Source organism: Mustelus asterias, chromosome 28, assembly GCF_964213995.1.
Source record: "Mustelus asterias chromosome 28, sMusAst1.hap1.1, whole genome shotgun sequence".
In the NCBI taxonomy this organism is placed as follows: Eukaryota; Metazoa; Chordata; class Chondrichthyes; order Carcharhiniformes; family Triakidae; genus Mustelus; species Mustelus asterias.
This window is the reverse complement of record NC_135828.1, coordinates 23245633-23264983: the sequence shown is the minus strand read 5'-3', so window position 1 is coordinate 23264983 and position 19351 is coordinate 23245633. Positions and strand designations below refer to the sequence as shown.

Genomic DNA, 19351 nt, shown 5'->3' with positions numbered 1-19351 from the left:
GCACAATTTTTCAGGTGGTGGTGTTTTCCACCCTGCAGATTCTGCAGGGAACATATACCCAGCTATACTGGCTGTCCTTATAGCCATTTAACATTTGGCGGAGCGTTAATTGGCTACGGGCAAGATTTCCAGTCCCATCAGGTGAAATTCCAAGCAGCTTTGTGGTCCCAGCAGCACCAGGTTTGAGCATTGGCCATTGCTGGAACTACAGCCAGTCATAGAGGTCTACAGCAAGGAAAAAGGCCCTTTGGCTCATTGCATCTGCACCAGTCAAAGACAAGCAAACCATCTACCTATTCTAATCCCAATTTCCAGCACTTGACCCATAGCCTTGCAAGTCTTGCATCACAAGTGCATGCTTAAATACTTCTTAAATGTTATGAGGATCTCTGCCTCCATCATCCTTTCAGGCAATGAGTTCCAGATTCTCACCACCTTTCTCACATCCCCTCTAAACCTCTTGCCCCTTATCTTAAATCTATGTTCCCAGTCATTGATCCCTCCACCAAGGGCAGAGGAGGAGCTAATGGAGGCCGGACTAAAGATAATTGCGGGCCACTGGCAGGGCCTCACTGGCAGACCCCAGCAAAAGGAGTGAGGGATTGGGTCTGAGAGGCCAAAGGTGGAGGTTTAAAGGAGGTTATGAGCGTGGTGGGCAGAATGCCTCCAGTGGGCACAGAGAATCCTTTGAAGGATGTAATCCCCCATCCCCTTCCCTTGCCTGACACTGACCCATTTCGTTGAAGCTTTCCAGCCACTCACTTGACGAGGGCCTCCCCATCACAACTAAAATAGCAGTGGGGTGGGATAAGGCAGTTAAGTGGCCACTAATTTGCATCTCCCCCCCTCTAAGTCAGAGGGGGGCAGGTAACCAGCAAGAAAGTCATGTGCTGCATTTTACACGTCTTACCCCGTGCACACGCGCGCACATGCACGCGCACACGTGGACACACACAGACCTTCAAACATGCCAGTGGGGGACTGTAATATTCCACCCTAAATTCTTCAGTGCATCACATTCTCCACATGTGAAGAGGTTTTCTGCCACTGCATTATGGATCTTTGTATATGTTGTCTCCCTTGTTGCAGACCCTCAAAATCAATATTCTCCCTTCCTGCACGACCAGCCAAGGTTTCCATCTTTAGTGCTGTCAATTCCTTAAAACAGCTTGAATAATATCTCTCATTTTATAACACAGAACAAATGGAAACTGTTTTGCTATTATCGAAGAGGATGAAAATGGGGATATTACTCATGGCTCTGGCTGTATGAGATTAGAAGGAGCAGATTTCCAGTGCAAGGTGAGACCAATGTTTATTTATTGATTTTATTACTCACAAGTAAGGCTTACATTAACACTGCAATGAAGTTACTGTGAAATTGTAAAGTATCTTGATCTCTAGTATTATGCTATAGTATGGATCACTTTTGTATTTTAACTTGAATATCATGAATAACTGCTTTTTATTTGTTCATGTGATTTGGGCATTGCTGAGACGGCCAACAATTAGTTTTTATCCCTAGTTGCCTTTGAGAAGGTGGTAGTGAGCCACCTTGAACCACTGCAGTCCAGCTTGTGAAGTGTAGATTCATTGACGTACAAAAGGAGGCCATTCAGTCTATTGTGTCCATGCCGGGCAACAAAGATCAGACCACACTAATCCCATTTTACAGTGCTTGGCCCATAGCCCTGGAATTACAGCAGTGCAATCTATTAATTCTATCTAAATAATATCCACAGTGCTGAAAGGTAGGAAATTTCTGGTCTTTTACCCAGCAATGATGAAGAAATGGTGATATATTTGCATTTCAGCTTGGTGTGTGACTTGGAGGGAACTCACAAGTGGTATTGTTTCCATGCACCTGCAGTCCTTATTCTTCTAAGTAAAGATCATGGACTAGGATGTGCTCTTTGAAGAAGCCTTGACAAGTTGCTGCAAATGGTATGCACTGCAGCCACTGTGTGCCAGTGTGTATTTAACCTGATGAATGGTTGGTCTTGAGCTTCTTAAACGCTGTTGAAGATGGAATCATCCATGCAATGGAGAGTATTCCATCACACTTGTAGATAGCACAAATGCTTTGGGAGTCAAGAGGCCAGTCACTCGTTGCTGAATACCCAGCCTGCTGTTGTAGCCACAGTATTAATGTGACTGATTCTGTTGAGTTTCTGTGGTAACCCCAGGATGATGATGGTGGGTGATTCAGTATTGATAATGCCATTGGAGATCAAGGAAAATGATTTTCAAAATTTTTTCGGAGGTGGCCATTGCTGGGCACTTTTGTGGCACAAGTGTTACTTGCCACTTATCAACCCAAGCCTGTGTGTTGTGCAGTTCGCTGATAACTCAACTGCATATCTGCAAGAAAATAGGTTCATAGGCTTTTTTGTTTTCAGTTTGCCTTTTTTAAGTTAATGCAAGATTGAAAATGTTCTACCTGTCCCATATTTTAGAGAGCAAAGCAATGCTTGTAGTAAAACCTGACGCAGGTCATTATTTAGTCTCTTCATTGTTATCCATTCTGCCTCAGTTACTTTTTACCTTTCACAGCATTTCCAATTAAAAAACACACCTGTCACTCATCGATGAAAGGTCACCAACCTGAAATATTAACTCTGCTGTCTCTACAGATACTGTAAGAAGTCTCACAACACCAGGTTAAAGTCTTAATGACTTTAATCTGGTGTTGTGAGACTTCTTACTGTGTTTACCCAAGTCCAAAGCCGGCATCTCCACATCATGGCTACCATCTACAGATACTGCCAGACCTGCTGAGTATTTCCAGCATTTTCTGTCTTTTTTCCCAATGATCATTCAATCAGTTGTCTACACGTCATCCACAATATTGGGCTAATCCATTCTTGTCACCTCAACTTCTCTTCAAAGTTATAATCAATCTTTTGTATTTTGGCCTGCTGGAATAATACATTTACCAGCTCATTATTGCAGGAAGATACAATTAGATATGGTAGCACGGTAGTTATGTTACTGAAATGTTCATTCAGAGTCCTGGACAATGGTCTGGAGACATGAGTTCAAATCCCACCAGAGAGGCTGGAGAAGTTAAATTTATTTAGCTAAATAAATCTGAAATAGCAAGCTGGTATCAGTAATGGTGACCATAGAATTGCAAGATTGTCATAAAAGCAGATCTGGTTCGCTAATGTCCTTTCAGGAAGAAAATCTGCCACCCTTACTCCTTCTGGCCTCTGTGTGACTCCAGATCCTCAGCAATGTGGTTGGCTCTTCACTGCCACTCTGAAATAGCCTGTCAAGTCTCTCAATTCTTAAGATGGCAATTCACCAACATTACGATCTCTGAAGAGACCAGTAAACCTGAGTTGGGTGGCATCATGATTAGCAGTGCTGCCTCACAGCGTCAGGGACCCGAGTTCAATTCCAAACTTGGGTCACTGTCTGTGTGGAGTTTGCACGTTCTCCCCGTGTCTGTCGGTTTCCTCCGAGTACTCCGGTTTCCTCCCACAGTCCAAAGATGTGTGGTCTAGGTTGATTAGCTATGGTAAATTGTCCCTTAGTGTCGGGGTGATTAGCACAGTAACTACATGGGGTTAAGGGGTTAAGGCCTGGGTGGGATTGTTATTGGTGCAGGCTCAATGGGCCGAATGGCCTCCTTCTGCACTGTAGGGATTCTATGATTCAAAGTTAAAACGAGATTTGAATTTCCTGTTATTAGCTGAAAGAATGACACAAGATTTGACTGTTTAAAACCTTTACTGCAACAGATGACTAAAAAAATACTATTGACTGAACACTTCTTTTTGTAGGGAACTTCCACTTTAGTCTGCAGAAAATGTCATTCTGCTTTATATGTATTGCCCATTTCACTCTCCAGGGAGAGTTCTTTTAGCGAACAATCCACAGCTTTCAATGGTTTTTCATTCTCCATTTTGTCGGTTAGTAACATCAAGTGAGCTTTCCTCAATTTTCAGAAATTTCCTTAAATCAACCATTAGCAGTAAAGCCTGTTGTGATGATTCTTCCTCCCTCTGGCCATACCAGGCCAAATCTCTCAGAACCACATCCAGCTGTCGTAGCTTGTAAAGACAAATCTTTCTCTCTGTGGACCACACAGAACTGCTGTCTGTCTGTGAGAGTCATTGATTTTATAGGGGAGCCTGTAACCTAATTGCAGACATGGCTTCCCCTGCCCTCTTCCCCATGGCAGCGTGAATTCCATTAACCCTGCATTAGGTGGAACTGTTGGTTCGTTATAAAAGCAAAATAGCATAGATGCTGAAAATCTAAACAGAAAATACTGGAAAAACTCAGGATTGGCAGCACCTGTGGAGAGAGAAACACAGCGAACATTTCGAGTCCATATGACTCTTCAGAGTTCTGAAAAAGAGTTATACGTGTTGATTAGCTATTCTTGACCCCAGCTCACTTTTATTTTAGAAGTTTACAGCGCAATTGTTCACAACCCAATGACTACAGCACCTTTCTGGAACTTTGGGAGACTGAGTCTGCCCATTTTGAGTTCATCCACGTTAAAACGTCAATCCTGCGCAGAAGTACAGAATGTATCTCCCAATAAATTTCTATTTACTGAATTAATATTCCAGTAGCAGATGAAAACTGAGATGAGAAGCAAAAGTTAAAATATTCTACTCTGGAAGAAGAAACCTTTTGTATAACTTTCTTTTATTTGTTCATGGGATTATGCGTCACCTGTAAGGCCAGCATATGTTTCCCATATCTTATTGTTGTTTGTGGTGAGCTGTCTTCTTGAACCCGCTGCATTCCATGTGGCGTAGGTACACCCACACTTATTAGATACCAGGATTTTGATCCATCAACAGTGAAGTAACAGTGATATATTTACAAGTCATGATGGTGTTTAACTTGGGGAGAAATTTGCTGATCGTATTATTCCCATGCATCTACTTTGTCCTTCTAGGTGATAGAGATTGTGGGTTTGGAAGATACTGTGGAAGGAATCTTGATTAGTTGCTGTAGTGCATCTTGTAGATGGTACACATGCTGCCACTAATGGCGGTGAAGAGAGTTGGATCCAGCAAAATGCTTTGTCCTTGGTCAACCTTGTCAAATTATATAATAAAAACAAAATTCTATTCCCAACTCCTGCGCAGGTAGCTTTTGGTTTACTCTGGTTCATATTTAAAGGTTTTCGATTTGCAAGTAGAATGAAATCTTTGAACTTGTCTTTCAGGAAGTTATTTAGCAAGTGAATGCCATAACTGTATTAATTGTAATGGTTTCAGAAACTCCTGTATAATATTTTGTAATGGCTTAGACAAGGAAGATGATTTTGTTTTGGAAGATTTGTTCCAAGTGGTAATGAAGACATCTATTGTCAAGCTATTAATAGATATGCAAGGTTTGAATGATGTTAAGAGCACAGCTGATGATAAATGCTAGGGTATTCCAAATCCTGGAATGGAAACTTGGAATGTCTGGAATGACTGTATTTTAAAATTTGGTATAACGTGAGGAAAGATGTGAAGATCAGTGAAGGATATCCCAGATGTTTTTTGTGATGATTTTAAACAAAATAACTATATTAAGTAGCACAACACACAAGAAAATCAACTAAAAGGCCTGCTTAATTATATTAATAGCTCTACACGGTATCTTTAAATTTACCCAGTTCCAAATCCCTCAATTTTCCTAGTCCCAGAGCTAAACTTCCTCAAACAACATCCCATAGATGTTAAAACTATAAACAGAATTCAGCAATAGTTACCAAACCAGGCACCTATATCTTTTGGGGTTGCTTCTGTGTAAGGATTGAAACAACTGACTTCTCAAACAGGCATTCTTCAGGTACAGCTTGTTGGGAGTTGACAAAGTTTCCTACTGTGGGCTGCAGTCTCAAAATAGTTCCCTTGCATAGAGAGAACTTGCCTCTGATGTGCTGTTTTCCTTATCTTCCCTTATCTGAACTAACCATCTCAGAAGTCACTCTTATACTTTTATTATGTGAGTTCATCTTTTAGATAGTAAGTTTGAAATTCACCCCCATCTTTTTTGAACTTTTAACATCTTTGACTTTTAACACCCTATTCTCCATTGTTACCAACTTGCCTTAGGTGAACATCTGTTCAGTATTGCCAGGCTATTCAGCATATCAAAACTCTAGTTCCACCAACCCAGCCAACCTGTTTCTATTTTGGAATAGTTTGTTCTCCTTTAAACATACAACCACCAGAACACATTACCAATTATTGGATTTCTTGTTTTTTTCATTTTATCACCATTTCCTAACAATAAGCAATGAACATCTGCCTGCCAAATGGTTCCTTGCTTGGGTACTGCATTGTGTCTTTTGAACTTAATGGCTTTTTGGAGTGGGAAATATACTGCAGACTTTTCTTAATATCTTTAATTCAGTTTAGTTCCTGCAATTGGCAGATACCAGTCTTCAGTCACATGATTCACTCCAGTTGATAGCAGGAAACCACGTAGGCACTGGACATGACTCATCAAGAGTCCCTCCACAGTATCTTCCAAACCCACAATCTCTACCACCTAGAAGGACAAAGTAGATGCATGGGAATAATACGATCATGACAAAGGCCATAGGCCTAGAAAGCATCTCAGCTGCAGTATGCAAGACATATGCTCCAGAACTAGTCACACCCCGAGTCAGACTGCCACACAAGTACTGCACAATATGCAAAATTGCCAAAGTATGTTGCATCCACAAAAGACAGGAAATGTCCGATCTGCCTTGTGCATCTACTGTCAATCATCAGCAAAGAGATGGAAGATGTAATCAACGCTATCAAGTGGCACTTACTCAGCAGGAGACTGCTCACTGATGCTTAGTTTGGGTTCTGTTAAGGTCATTCAACTCGTATCTCATTACAACCATGGTCCAAACATGGACAAGAGCTGTTTCAGAAGTGAGATGAGAGTGACTACCCCTTGCGTGTCTGCAAAGCCAGTCCACTGTCCACCAGACACAAGTCAGGAGGGTGATGGAATACCCTCCACTCCTCTTAATGAGTGCAACCCTAACAACACTCGAGGAGCTTGGCACCATACAGGACAAAGAAGCCCACTTGATTGGCACTACACCACCATTTTAGAAATTCACTCCATCGCCAACGCCCAGTGACAGCAGTTTGTACCATCCACAAGTTGCACTACTGCAATTTGCCAACGCTTCTTTGATAGCACCTTCCAAACTTATGACTTATACCACCAAGAACAACAAATCCAGCAGACACAACGAAACACTACCACCTGCACGTTTCCCTCCAAGTTGATTTTATTATTGTCACATGTATTGAGATACAGTCAAAAGTATTGTAATAAATCAGTCAATCAAGTTGCATGCCTGCACACTTTTCTGATTTCGAACGATATCACCGTTCCTTCACTATCACTGGTTCAAAATCCTGGAACTCTCTTCTTAACAGCACTGTAGATGCACTTTCACCATATGAATTGTAGCAGTTCCAAAAAGGTGAGTCACCACCATCTCCCCAGGGCAATAAGTGCTGGCCACACCTGCATCGCTCACATCCCAGGGCATGACCAGGGCAGATACATTGCAACAATAAAAAACACTATTTAGGTCATAGTTAATTTGATGCGATTGCATTAGAGAGAGTGCAGAGATGATGTACATGAATGTTGCCAGAAGTGGAGAAATTCAGCTATAAGGAAAGATTGGGCGGGATTTTCCTTCCCCTCTGCAGCATGTTTCGTGGCAGGAGATAGCATGCTGCTCGCTGGCAGCAAAATTTTACCATCCCGCCATTGCCAATGGGGTTTCCCGTTGAACACACTCCTCGCCGTCAGGAAGCCCACAGCAGGAGTGCACCATCGGCAGCAACGTAAGATCCCACTGGCATAAAGGGCAGCAAGATTTCAGCAATTGGATAGGCCAACGTTGGTTTCGTTGATAGGCTAAAGGGAGATGTGATTGAGGGGCACAAAATAATAATGGGCCTGGATAGAATAGAAAGGAAGATCCTGTTTCCCATAATAGAGAGGTCAAAGTGTGGAAATAGGCTGAAAAGCTGTTTTTGACTGGCACAGGACAATGGACTCGATGGTTTCCTTCCATGCCATAAATCTTGTAGGTTTTGCAGCCATGAAGCATGGTTTTCTACATGATTCTTGCTTTGCTATTTAATATATGTTTATAATCCAGTAATGGAGGTTTCTAAAGTTTTGATCCGCTCATGCTATTAAAGCAATGGCTTTAACATTCTCATCTCAAAAAAGAAATTAAACAAGTTACCATGTAATGCTCATTTGGAAAGGTGATTCTGTCCACATGACACCCGAAAAAAAAACATTAAAACTCACAACAATGCCCATTGAAAAATATCCCACAGAGTTGGGCTCTGCATGCAGCGAGCAGAAGTTAAACATTTTTTAAAAAAATGCTATTTAAAAGGAACTCCGGTTATATTGTCCATTCTTCTAAAATAGAAATTCTCCATCTTTTCACTTTTCAATATTTGAGCAAATCAACTGCACACAGGAATTTCATATTGGGCACACTCGACTGTCTTGTGGGCATCATGAACATTGTGCTTTTGCATCAAGGGCTCCCTCAGTTTATGGACCCTTAACCATCTGCTTTCCATCTAATTCTGTGCATTAGAAGTAATTTCATGTTAACTCTTGTTGTATAAGGTGAGCCACCACACTGCTGTATGCTGAACAGCACACTTCATTGTAGTACTGAGGGAGTACTATATCATTGGAGGTGCTGTCTTTCCGAAGATAAATTTAGGCTCCAGTCTGTCGGTTCAGATGCAATAATCCACATTACTATATGACAAGAAATAGACTTATGCAAATGTAATTGACATTCGTCTTTCAGATAACAGTCTCCAAAAGAGACTGATTCATCATTTATCTTATTTGTTGTTTGAAGGGTTCTTCAATGCACAATGTTATATTTGCCTAAATAATAATAGCAACCATGTTTCAAGACATTTGATTGCCTTCATGTAAATACTAAATTTGATAATCTTTCTGTATCACAGTGCTGTATAATCTCTTCCCTCACCTGGCATTATTACAACAGCACTATTCTAGTCTCCCAAGCTCTTCTAATGTTATCATCAGGGTGTTGGATCTTCCACATACAGACACTTGAGTGTTCATTTGCACCCCGTACAGCTGAATGGTACACTATCCTTTGTATGTATTTTGTAAGTTGTCTCCTCCTGATGACCCTACTGATAGTTATATTTGTCACTCCTGTCCAATGCTCTGTGCAAGAGTTCTTTGGTCTTGCTAGTATTTCATTAGTATCTCAGCAAGAAACTTGCCCCCTACCTTGTGTCTTTGGGATAATACCTCTTATTAGTTTTCTTTCATTATTTTCTTCTTGTATGTACTGTTTCATCTCTTGCTTTAGTTAACTGAGAGAATGGAACCTCAAGACCATTATGGTTAATATGGTAGAGAGTATGCTTTTTATTGGATAGACAAGGGGTGTCCAAAAACTTTTTCTTTGTGGACTATTCAGCTATCCATTATGAAACCTTGCAAAGGATAAGGTAAGTCCAAATAAACATACCCATTAATTTGCATATGTGTTAGAACAGATTATAGGGCTAGTGACAGAAAAGAGCTGAGAAAAATCTACTGAATCTCAGGACTGAGAAATTCTAACAGGGGAAACTAGCAGAGTGAGGAATACAAGTAGAAATGGAATTGAATTGCTTGGATTTCAGGGAGCGGACAAGTTAAAGCTTGTGACCTTCCATTGACTTTAGGCAGCAGTTTGGATACCCCACTAATTGCTCTTTAATTAAAATATTATGGTCACATTAACCATCTAAGAATTATTTCCTCTATTGCTAGACCTGTTTAAACTCTTCAGCAAGAAGCTATAATTTTAATCCTTGCACACACTAGTTTCTGGTGACTTCTTTTGGCTTGAATAAGGATTGCACAACTCAAGTGACTAAGCAATGTGTGCAGGAATTTTCAAAATTGAGACACCACAAATTCAGTCATCGCGCTGCTTGCCCTCCCACGTGCTTCTGTTCTTGCGGTTACTTGAAATCAGGTTTGTAGTGACAGGCATCTTTCAATCACAAGCACCATCAATGAACCAGTTGCTGAGCTGATATTTCATTATAACATTATTGGGACAAGTAAAAGCCACCCAGATTACTTCCCCACTTCCAACCACTAAAAGGCCATTCTAGATCTAGATCTAGACCATTCGCTACTGTTTGAGCCCGCAATGAGAATTTCTGACCCCATTTCTGCCACATGACTTCCTACTTCCACCACTGTAACAGCACCTGCCTCTGTCCCTGTCTCGGCTCATCAATGCTTTCACTGTCTATAGATTCAACTGTTCCAATGCCCTCCTAGAAGATCATAGAAGATCTTAGAATCCCTACAGTACAGAAAGAGGCCATTTGGCCCATCGAGTCTGCACCGACCACAATCCCACCCTACCCCCATATCCCTACATATTTTACCCACTAATCACTCTAACCTACGCATCTCAGGACACTAAGGGGCAATTTTAGCATGGCCAATCAACCTAACCCGCACATCTTTGGGCTGTGGGAGGAAACCGGAGCACCCGGAGGAAACCCACGCAGACACGAGGAGAATGTGCAAACTCCACACAGACAGTGATCCAAGCCGGGAATCGAACCCAGGTCCCTGGAGCTGTGAAGCATCAGTGCTAACCACTGTGCTACCGTGCCGCCCCAGCTTCCCACCTTGCATCCTCCATAAGCTTGGCCTTGCCCAAAACCCTGTTGCCCATACCTTAACTTACAAGTCCCATTCAACTATCGCCTCTTTGCTGACCAAGATTGGCTCCTGGTCCAGCAATAACTTGAATTTAACATTCCTATTCTTGTTTTCAAATATCTCCATTTACATCTCTAAGCACCTCTGGCCCTACCCTTTGAGATCTCTGCGCTTCTCAAATTCTGGGCTTTTGCACATTTCTGATTTTCATCACACCATTGCTTTCTGTGACTTCAGTTGTCTCCACACTAAGCTCTGAAATTACTTATACTTCTCTTATCCTTTAAGATGCCTCTTATAAACTACCTCTGACCGAGCTTAAGGTTATCTCTCTGAATATCTCCTTTTGTGACTGTCAGATTTTTTTTGATTACTCGCCTGTGAAATGTTGCATCATGTTGTTTTTATTCCAAGTAGGAATTAGTTAATTTTCCCTCTAAACATCAACTATATTATTTTCTGTTGACTGTATCCGAAGTCATGAAGAAATTATATCCCATGTTAAATTATGCTCAGTTCTTCCCCAAGGTACAATAAGTAAGATTGAATTATGGGTGTGTACATATAGTACATATATAGGTTTTACACTCCCCACAAATTTACATGTTGTTTCTTCAGTCCACCCCTCATGCTGATAAAGTCTTTCAAAAAAAATACTTGAATCTTCTTGCTGGTATTCCCCACCAAGCAGTAGAGTCTGATACCCATCCACAGCTCAGTCCTGGAACAAGTTCCAGAATCAATTTTTCTTATTTATATTTTTTGCTTTTTCTTCCTCATCAAGGGATCTGTTTGACATGAATGGAATACTTTTCTGCCTTATGACTTATTTTCAAAAACCGGACTTGGCAGTTTCAAAACTCAGTGTGTTTCATAGAACTCAATCAGTTCAAGGTACCAAACTAAAGAGAAGTTGCTTAGAGTCATGCAACGGAATTCTACTGCCCCACCTGCCATGGAATTGGAGCGGGCGAGGGACGGGCAATGGAAATGTCTGTTGACCTTGGGTGGGATTTTCTGGCCTTGCTTGAGTGAGTCTGTAAACTCTCGCCCATAGAGTTTTACAGCATAGTGAGAGGCCCTTGGGCCCATCGTACCTGCACAGACCATCAAGCACCTATCTATTCTAAATACATTTTCTAACACTTGGTCCATAGCCTTGCATGCTATGGCACTTCAAATGCTTTTTAAATGTTGAGAGGATATATAAAGTGCCGGTGTTCTTTAGGGCTTCTTATTGTTGCCTGAAGTAACATGTAATGTTGCATTAGCCTGGTACTGCATCCAATCCGGGTCCAAATTAGGAGGGCCCTGTCTGCATAAATAGACATTTTGCAAGTTATGTATAAAGTTTGAAACTCAAACTTTGTGTCATTCAGAGAAATAGCAATTACACTAGCAGATAATGCTCATTTCTTGTTGTGCCATCTCTTATTATTTTATAAAGGCACCAATTTTGAATAGACTGCTCTCACAACACAATAGAATATTTATAGCAAAGGAGGAGATCATTTGGCCACTTTTGCCTGTCCTGGCTCCCTACAGGGGCAGTTTGGGTATTCCTTTTCCCCATAGCCCCACATTTTTTTCTCTTCAGATAACTATCCAATTCCCTTTTCAATGCCATGATTGAATCTATCTTCGTCACGCTCTCGGGCAGTACATTTTAGATACTAACATTGTCTATGTTTAAATGAAAGATTTTCCGCGTGTTGCCTTAGATTCTTTTGCCATTCACTTTAAACATGAGTCCTCTGGTTCCCAAACCTTTTGTCAGTGGGGAATGAAAACATGAAAAATCAACCTTCAGGAAGTCAAAACAATAACAGACTGTAATTTATATTTTATTAAAATCATCATGCTAATCACATCAATCTTCAAAATGGAATTAATTTGGATAAATTCATCTAACTTTTGCTCAATTTACTTCTCATCACCTACACAACATTAAATAAGAAATTAGAAAACAATAAGCATTTTTTTCTACTTGTGTTGGATCCATATATTTTTGTTCTTTTAAATGTGGGACAGCAGGTTTGATGCAACCCTTTCATCTGTGGGAACCAGACTCATGGATGAAAGTCTTGTCTGCATACAGACCTGATGCCTGAAATTGGTTTGGCCTTATGATCAGCATGAAAAAAGCTGAAATAATAAACTAGCCAGCTCCAGGGAAGCCCTATCCCAAACCATGACCAGAACCTGTCAGCAGTGGGTAAGTTCACTTATCTCAGTAGCACATTCTGGAGCTGTCTATATTGATGACAAAACTTGTGCAAGAATTACTAAAGCAGGTGTAACATTCACCAGCTATCAAACATCAGTCTGGGAACAATGTGGAGTAAGTCTGCCTACGAAACTGAAAGGCTAAATGGCAATAGTCCTGCCCACCCAGTCGTGCCCACCCTGCCCTGCATATACTAGACTTGGACTCTGTACTTGCGTCATGCCAAGAAGCTCAACCACTCTCTCTTGAGCTGCGTTCAGAAGTTTCCGAAGATTAGATAACAGGACAAAATACCTGACACTGAAATGCTCATCCGAACTGACATGCTAACCGTCCACACTATATATTGAGACTGTCGCAACTGAATTGAGCTGGTTGTGTAGCCAGAATGTTTGACACTCACTCACCAAATTGAGTCTTCTATGGAGAACTTGAGTCCGGGGTGCGTTCTCATTTCAGTCAAAGAAAGTGCTACGAGGACACTCTGAAGGCTTCACTTAGAATTGTTTGAGAAGTTCACCCAGGATTGTTGCACCCAGTGCAACCAAATAAAAAATGGTGCAGCCTCCTTTGAAAGCAAGCACATATCAGAGGCAGAGTGAAAAAGCAAGGAGAGGAAATACCATGCCAACATTCATCCAAACCTCAATCACCTACTGTATTTTGACCTATTTTCAACAAAACCTTTGTGTGTAGATTGGACTGCCAAGTCTTAGCAGTCATCTACGTACCCACCAGAACCCTGCCAAACACCCCAAATGATGAACATCGCCTTGTTCGCCTTGGAGGGTAAACAAGAACGAAAGGAGAACCATGAAAGGGAGAGATTCCCACCGAAATAGCTATTAATATCCTCTCTTTGGTGTTCCCACTGATTTGCTTGAAGTTATGGTCGAGAGTATAAGAACCCGGTGGAAATGTTATCCCTGTGTCTCTACTGTACAACTTCCTCGCAGTTTTTTTAAAACCATTTTTAAAAATCACAGTTTAACAGCGTGTGTATACACAGAATATTATACATAAGAATAAAGTCATCATTAAGAAGTGGCATTTAAAGTTAAAGTTTATTTATTAGTCACAAGTAATGCTTACATTAACACCAATGAAGTTACTGTGAAATTCCCCTAGTCGCCACACTCCGGTGCCTGTTCGGGTCAATGCCCCTAACCCGCACATCTTTCCGAATGTGAAAGGAAACCGGAGCACCCGGAGGAAACCCACGCAGACACGGGGAGAACATGCAAACTCCACACAGACAGTGACCCAAACCGGGAATCGAACCCGGGTCCCTGGCGCTGTGAAGCAGCAGTTCTAACCACTGTGCTACCGTGCCACCCCTATCCTATAAGATGAAATTTAAAAGTAATAGGCTACTGACTATTTACTTACTTGCATAACTAGAATGTAACAAAGTTTAAAATTAGCCTTTCATCATTTGTCATTTAAAATGATGTAACAAAGCTCACAAGATTGAGGGGTAATTGTATGGTTCAATTGTATGTTCCCTTCAGTTGCTATCATATTTCAGCTGGGTGATTTTTGCACCTCGTCCTGTAACCCATGAGTTTCTCTACTTCTAGTACTGGATCTATGGGTAATCAGTGTCCCTGTATTCTAGATATGCCCACCTTGCAGCATCCAGAATCATTTTGTTCAAGGATGGACACTTTGCTGCACCTAACTATATATTAACAGAAAGACTATTGAACTGCTCACCCTGTCAGCTGAACCCTATGACAGTACCTCACTATTATTATGAACACAGAAAAATGGTCAATCTGATTTCACTGGGCTTCAGTTTCACAGAAATCATAGAAACCCTACAGTGCAGAAGGAGGCCATTCGGTCCATCGAGTCTGCACCAACCACAATCCCACCCAGGCCCTACCCCCACATATTTTACCCGCTAATCCCTCTAACCTACACATCTCAGGACTCTAAGGGGTAATTTTTTTAACCTGGCCAATCAACCTAACCCGCACATTTTAGGACTGTGGGAGGAAACCGGAGCACCCGGAGGAAACCCACGCAGACACGAGGAGAATGTGCAAACTCCACACAGACAGTGACCCGAGCCGGGAATCGAACCCGGGACCCTGGAGCTGTGAAGCAGCAGTGCTAACCACTGTGCTACCGTGCCGCTCTAAATGTGTTTCTAAATGTGGAGGCCAGGGAACTCAATTCTTTTCCAAGAAGGGGTACTTTGTCTGAATGTTTTGGAATAAAGATCAAGAAATGCAAAGCTGAGGATCATATTTAGGCAGTCTCAATATGTTACCTATATTTAGTACTTTCATGAAACAAATAAGTTTGAAGTTAATGTGAAGGCAGGCTAAGGATATCTTCTGACATCAACTAGTCAGCGAAGTAATCAGCTCTGTTTTGTATATCGAGCAGTATAATTGCTTGCGTTCTCATCAGATGTGTAAGCTACACAATTAGATGTCAAATAAAGGATGACAACTAATGCTTAGTTGTAAAGATAAGTCTATAAAGAGGTGTAAACTATACTTGTCACTCATTCAAGAGGGAAGAACTTGTTTTGTCCTGGATAAATGTGTGCAATGCTGTCCATATCCTTAAGTCAAGTCCCATTCCGCTATCGCCCCTGTGCTGGCCAGCTGACATTGGCTTCTGGTTAACCAACAAAACACCTTGATTTTAAAGCTCTCATCTTTGTTTTCAAACTGCTCCCTGTAATTGCCCTTCCTTATGTCTGTAATCGCCTGCAATCCCACAACTTCGGAAGTATCTGCACTCATCTAATTTTGGCCTCTGGAACATCCCCGATTTTGATTATTCCATCAGTGGTGCCTTCAGCTGCCTGCACCCCAAGCTTTGGAGTTCACACTCTATCCTTCTCTGACTCTCTATCCCTCTTTCTTCCTTTGAACTGATCCTTAAAACCTACCTCTTTGACCAAGTGACCCAATGTGCGAATGTCACCCATGTCCAAAAATGAATTTCTTAAAACAATGAAATTGGTTTGAAAAAGGAAGAGGGAGTTTTTGTTTTGCTGAAAATCTTGCATTCCTGTAAGGGTTAACGTAAATTGTGAAATCTTGGTTTTTAGCATAAAATCCCAACTAACTATTTACCAAGCAGGAAACTAGGTTTGGAAACACCCAAAATCATTGATCTGGGACTTTATTTTCCCTCCATAGGATTCAACAAAAGTGAGAAAACGGAGAACTATTGAATGCTGTAACACTGACTTCTGTAACAAAGATTTGCACCCAACACTTACTCCAATTTCCATTTCAGGTAAGATATAGATGAAGCTTGCAGTTACAGGGTATCTGAACTTCTGTCTCCTATTTTTAAAAAAAACTAAAATATGATATTTCAATTGGGAAAATATGTAAACGTTTCAAATCCAACCCGGAATATTTTATCGATACCTTCCATTTGAAACTGCCTCTCTGATGTCTTATGTTAATTTTCGGGTTCACTTTCACCACCTGTTAGCTTGGAAAGCTGTCATGCCTGCACTAGTGCAGTTTTTTGTGTTTGACAGGGTGATGGCCTTGATTTATACCAACTTTGTCATAGTCTGCATTCAATTGAAATATTGCATGGATGAATTGCATTGGCGCCATGCTAATCTCTGCTGCTGTGAATTGCATTTGCTTTGCCGTGTCTGAGTTATTGCGAAGTGTGCTGTCCTTGCCGCATTGTCCTGAAGCACTATGGCAGAGACTTTACAATCGAGTGATGCATAACGCCTGGCCAGTGCTTATTTGAAAGATGATGTGGTCTGCAGTCACTGAAACATTTCTCCTCTTGTTTATTTGTCTGTAATAACTTGAAATTATATTGCTAATAAATTTTTGTATAGCAATTCATATAATACCAACCATCTGCCCATATCATTGCATGTGGAGAGTTGAAACCAAGATTATTCTTCAGGTCAAGCAATGTTAGAAATTGGTCTCATTGTATCAGGTTCATGAATGTAATTCAGGCCCACATTTAAAGCCGTACTCTACATTTATTATGTAATAATTTTATTTTACATCATTATTAATAGTTAACTTGCAAAACTTGGCAGCAACATTTGATAACAGGGTGATAGAGTTGGTTCAAGCGTGGATGTTCTGTGCTTTATAGAGGAACTGGCAGATGCTAAACGGAGATGTTATAGCTCCACCATTGGTAGGATTGTGTAATTAAGGCAATAGAAATTTACCTAATTTTTAGCATTTACATTCAGTTGCTTCAATAAAATCTTCAGTGTATCAAAAGTATTGCATGTCAGCTTCATGCATTATAAATTCCACATCAACGATTATAAAGGAAGCTGCCCTTTTCAAGTTAAAAGTGGCCATTATACTAACTATTGATTTTGAAAATGAAAGCTTTTTATTCTTTATCATATTCCTTAATAGGGGGTTTATTTCTACCTATTTTTCTAGCCATTGATTTTAGGTGTCACTGATTTGTGATTAGTCTTTTGATTAGGCTTCTCGACGGCACAGTGGTGCAGTGGCTAGCACCGCTGCCTCACAGCTCCAGGGACCCGGGTTCAATTCCGGTCTTGGGATAACAGTCTGTGTGGAGTTTGCACATTCACCCCATATCTACGTGGATTTCCTCCGGGTGCTCCGGTTTCCTCCCACAGCCCAAAACTGTGCAGATGAGGTGGATTGGCCATGCTAAATTGTCCATTAGGATCCCAAGATGTATAGGTTAACTGGATTAGCCATGGTAAATGTGTGGGGTTATGGGGATAGGGTGAAGGAGAGGGCCTGGGCAAGATACTCTGTCAAAGAATCGATGCAGACTTGGTGAGCCAAATGGCCTCCTCCTGCTCTGAGGGGTTCTATGATATTTTGCTGAATGCCCTTATCACCTGGAGTATTGTATGTTTTCAAGAAGGAGTTAGATACAGCTCTTGAGATGAAAAGGATCAAAGGATATTGGGGGGAAGGCAGGATCAGACTATTGAGTTGGATGATCAGCCATGATTATAATGAATGGTGGAGCAGACTCAAAAGGCCGAATAGCCTACTCTAATTTTCTATGTTTCTTAATCCTGAACCTTGTGTCAAACTAACTCTGGTAAATCTATGGTGATGTCCATTGTGATTGCTGTCAGGGGCTTTTTTTGTATTCTTTAACATAAAACTTCTTTTGCAAACAGGTGGACCATTTGAGGGTGATGTCCACCGATTAGGCCTGTTAATCTCGCTTATTGTCTGCATCTTTGTCCTGATTATAATCACAACTGCTTTCTACTTCAGGTAAGAGCTGATTCAAACATGCTTCAAAGGGAAAGTAGCATCACTCATGTTCCATTGGTTCTAGCTATTGGCAGTCTCTTAAAATTTTGCATTTTAATTTCTATTCCAATATAACAGCAAGATGTGTAGTTGATGATCCTCGTTTTTGGAAAAATGTTCAATGGTCTATGCAGTTGATTGCTTTTAGGGATGAAACTGTTGATAGAGTCACCAATATCAAGAGTGTAGGAAAATAAATGGTGCAGTGTAACTGCTTTTGTTTTGTAGCAGATGGGACACCAAGAAAAGAGCAAGTACTGATCACCCTTGTGAGGTGAACCTTTCTTAAATCATTTAGTGCAGGGTTCTTCCCTAAGGGTATCGCTGGGGCAACTGCCTGGAGCATTATTATCTTTGCTTGCAGCTCGGTGCTTCAAACTGGCCTGAGGTTGCAAGACTTGAATAATTCCTACTTGTAAACACTATTTGCTCCTATTTGTACCTAGAGGTTGAATAACAACAAAAACTTGCATTGATATAGCATCTTTAACATAGTAAAATGGTGCTTCATAGGAGTGTTATCAGGCAAAATTTGGCATTGAGTAACAAAGGGATATTAGGGTAGATAACTAAAAGTTTGATCAAAGAAGTGGGTGTTTGGAGGGGATGGGAGGAAGGAAAGGATAGGTTTAGGAAGGAAATTCCAGAAATTGGAGGCTAGGCAGCTGAAAGCATTGCCACTTATGGTGGAGTGATTAAAATTGAGGTTGTGTAAGAACCCAGAATTGGAGGTGTAGAGACCTCAGTGAGTTGTAGGGCTAGAGGATGTTACAGAAATAGAGGGGGGAGAGAGGTGATGGAAGGATTATAAAGGAAGAATAAAAAATTACGGTTGAAGCATTACCAAACCAAGAGTCAGTATAAATCAGCAAGCACAGAAAGCTCATGTCATGAAGGGATATGGAGATAGTGCAGGGAAGTGGCATTGAGCTAGATGATCAGCAATGGTGGAGCAAGCTTAACAGGCTGAATGGCCTACTAATGTTCCTATGTTATGAGTAAGTGGGACTCTGTGTGAGCTAGAAAACAGGGAGCATAGTTTCGATGACTTCAAATTTAATACAAATCTCTGTTGTCCCATTTCAATGCCATTATGGTTAAATAG

At 41.0% G+C, this 19351-nt stretch overlaps 1 protein-coding gene across 2 annotated transcripts in view; it reads left to right on the top strand.

Moving 5' to 3' along the window:
* Positions 1-19351, top strand: part of bmpr1aa (bone morphogenetic protein receptor, type IAa) — a 234190-nt gene that overhangs the window by 187138 nt on the left and 27701 nt on the right. For both annotated transcript variants that reach the window (XM_078199697.1, XM_078199699.1), the window contains 3 exons: positions 1200-1302; positions 16129-16228; positions 18108-18207. In XM_078199697.1, coding sequence (XP_078055823.1) covers positions 1200-1302; positions 16129-16228; positions 18108-18207 — 303 coding nt within the window. The remainder of the gene's footprint in view (positions 1-1199; positions 1303-16128; positions 16229-18107; positions 18208-19351) is intronic.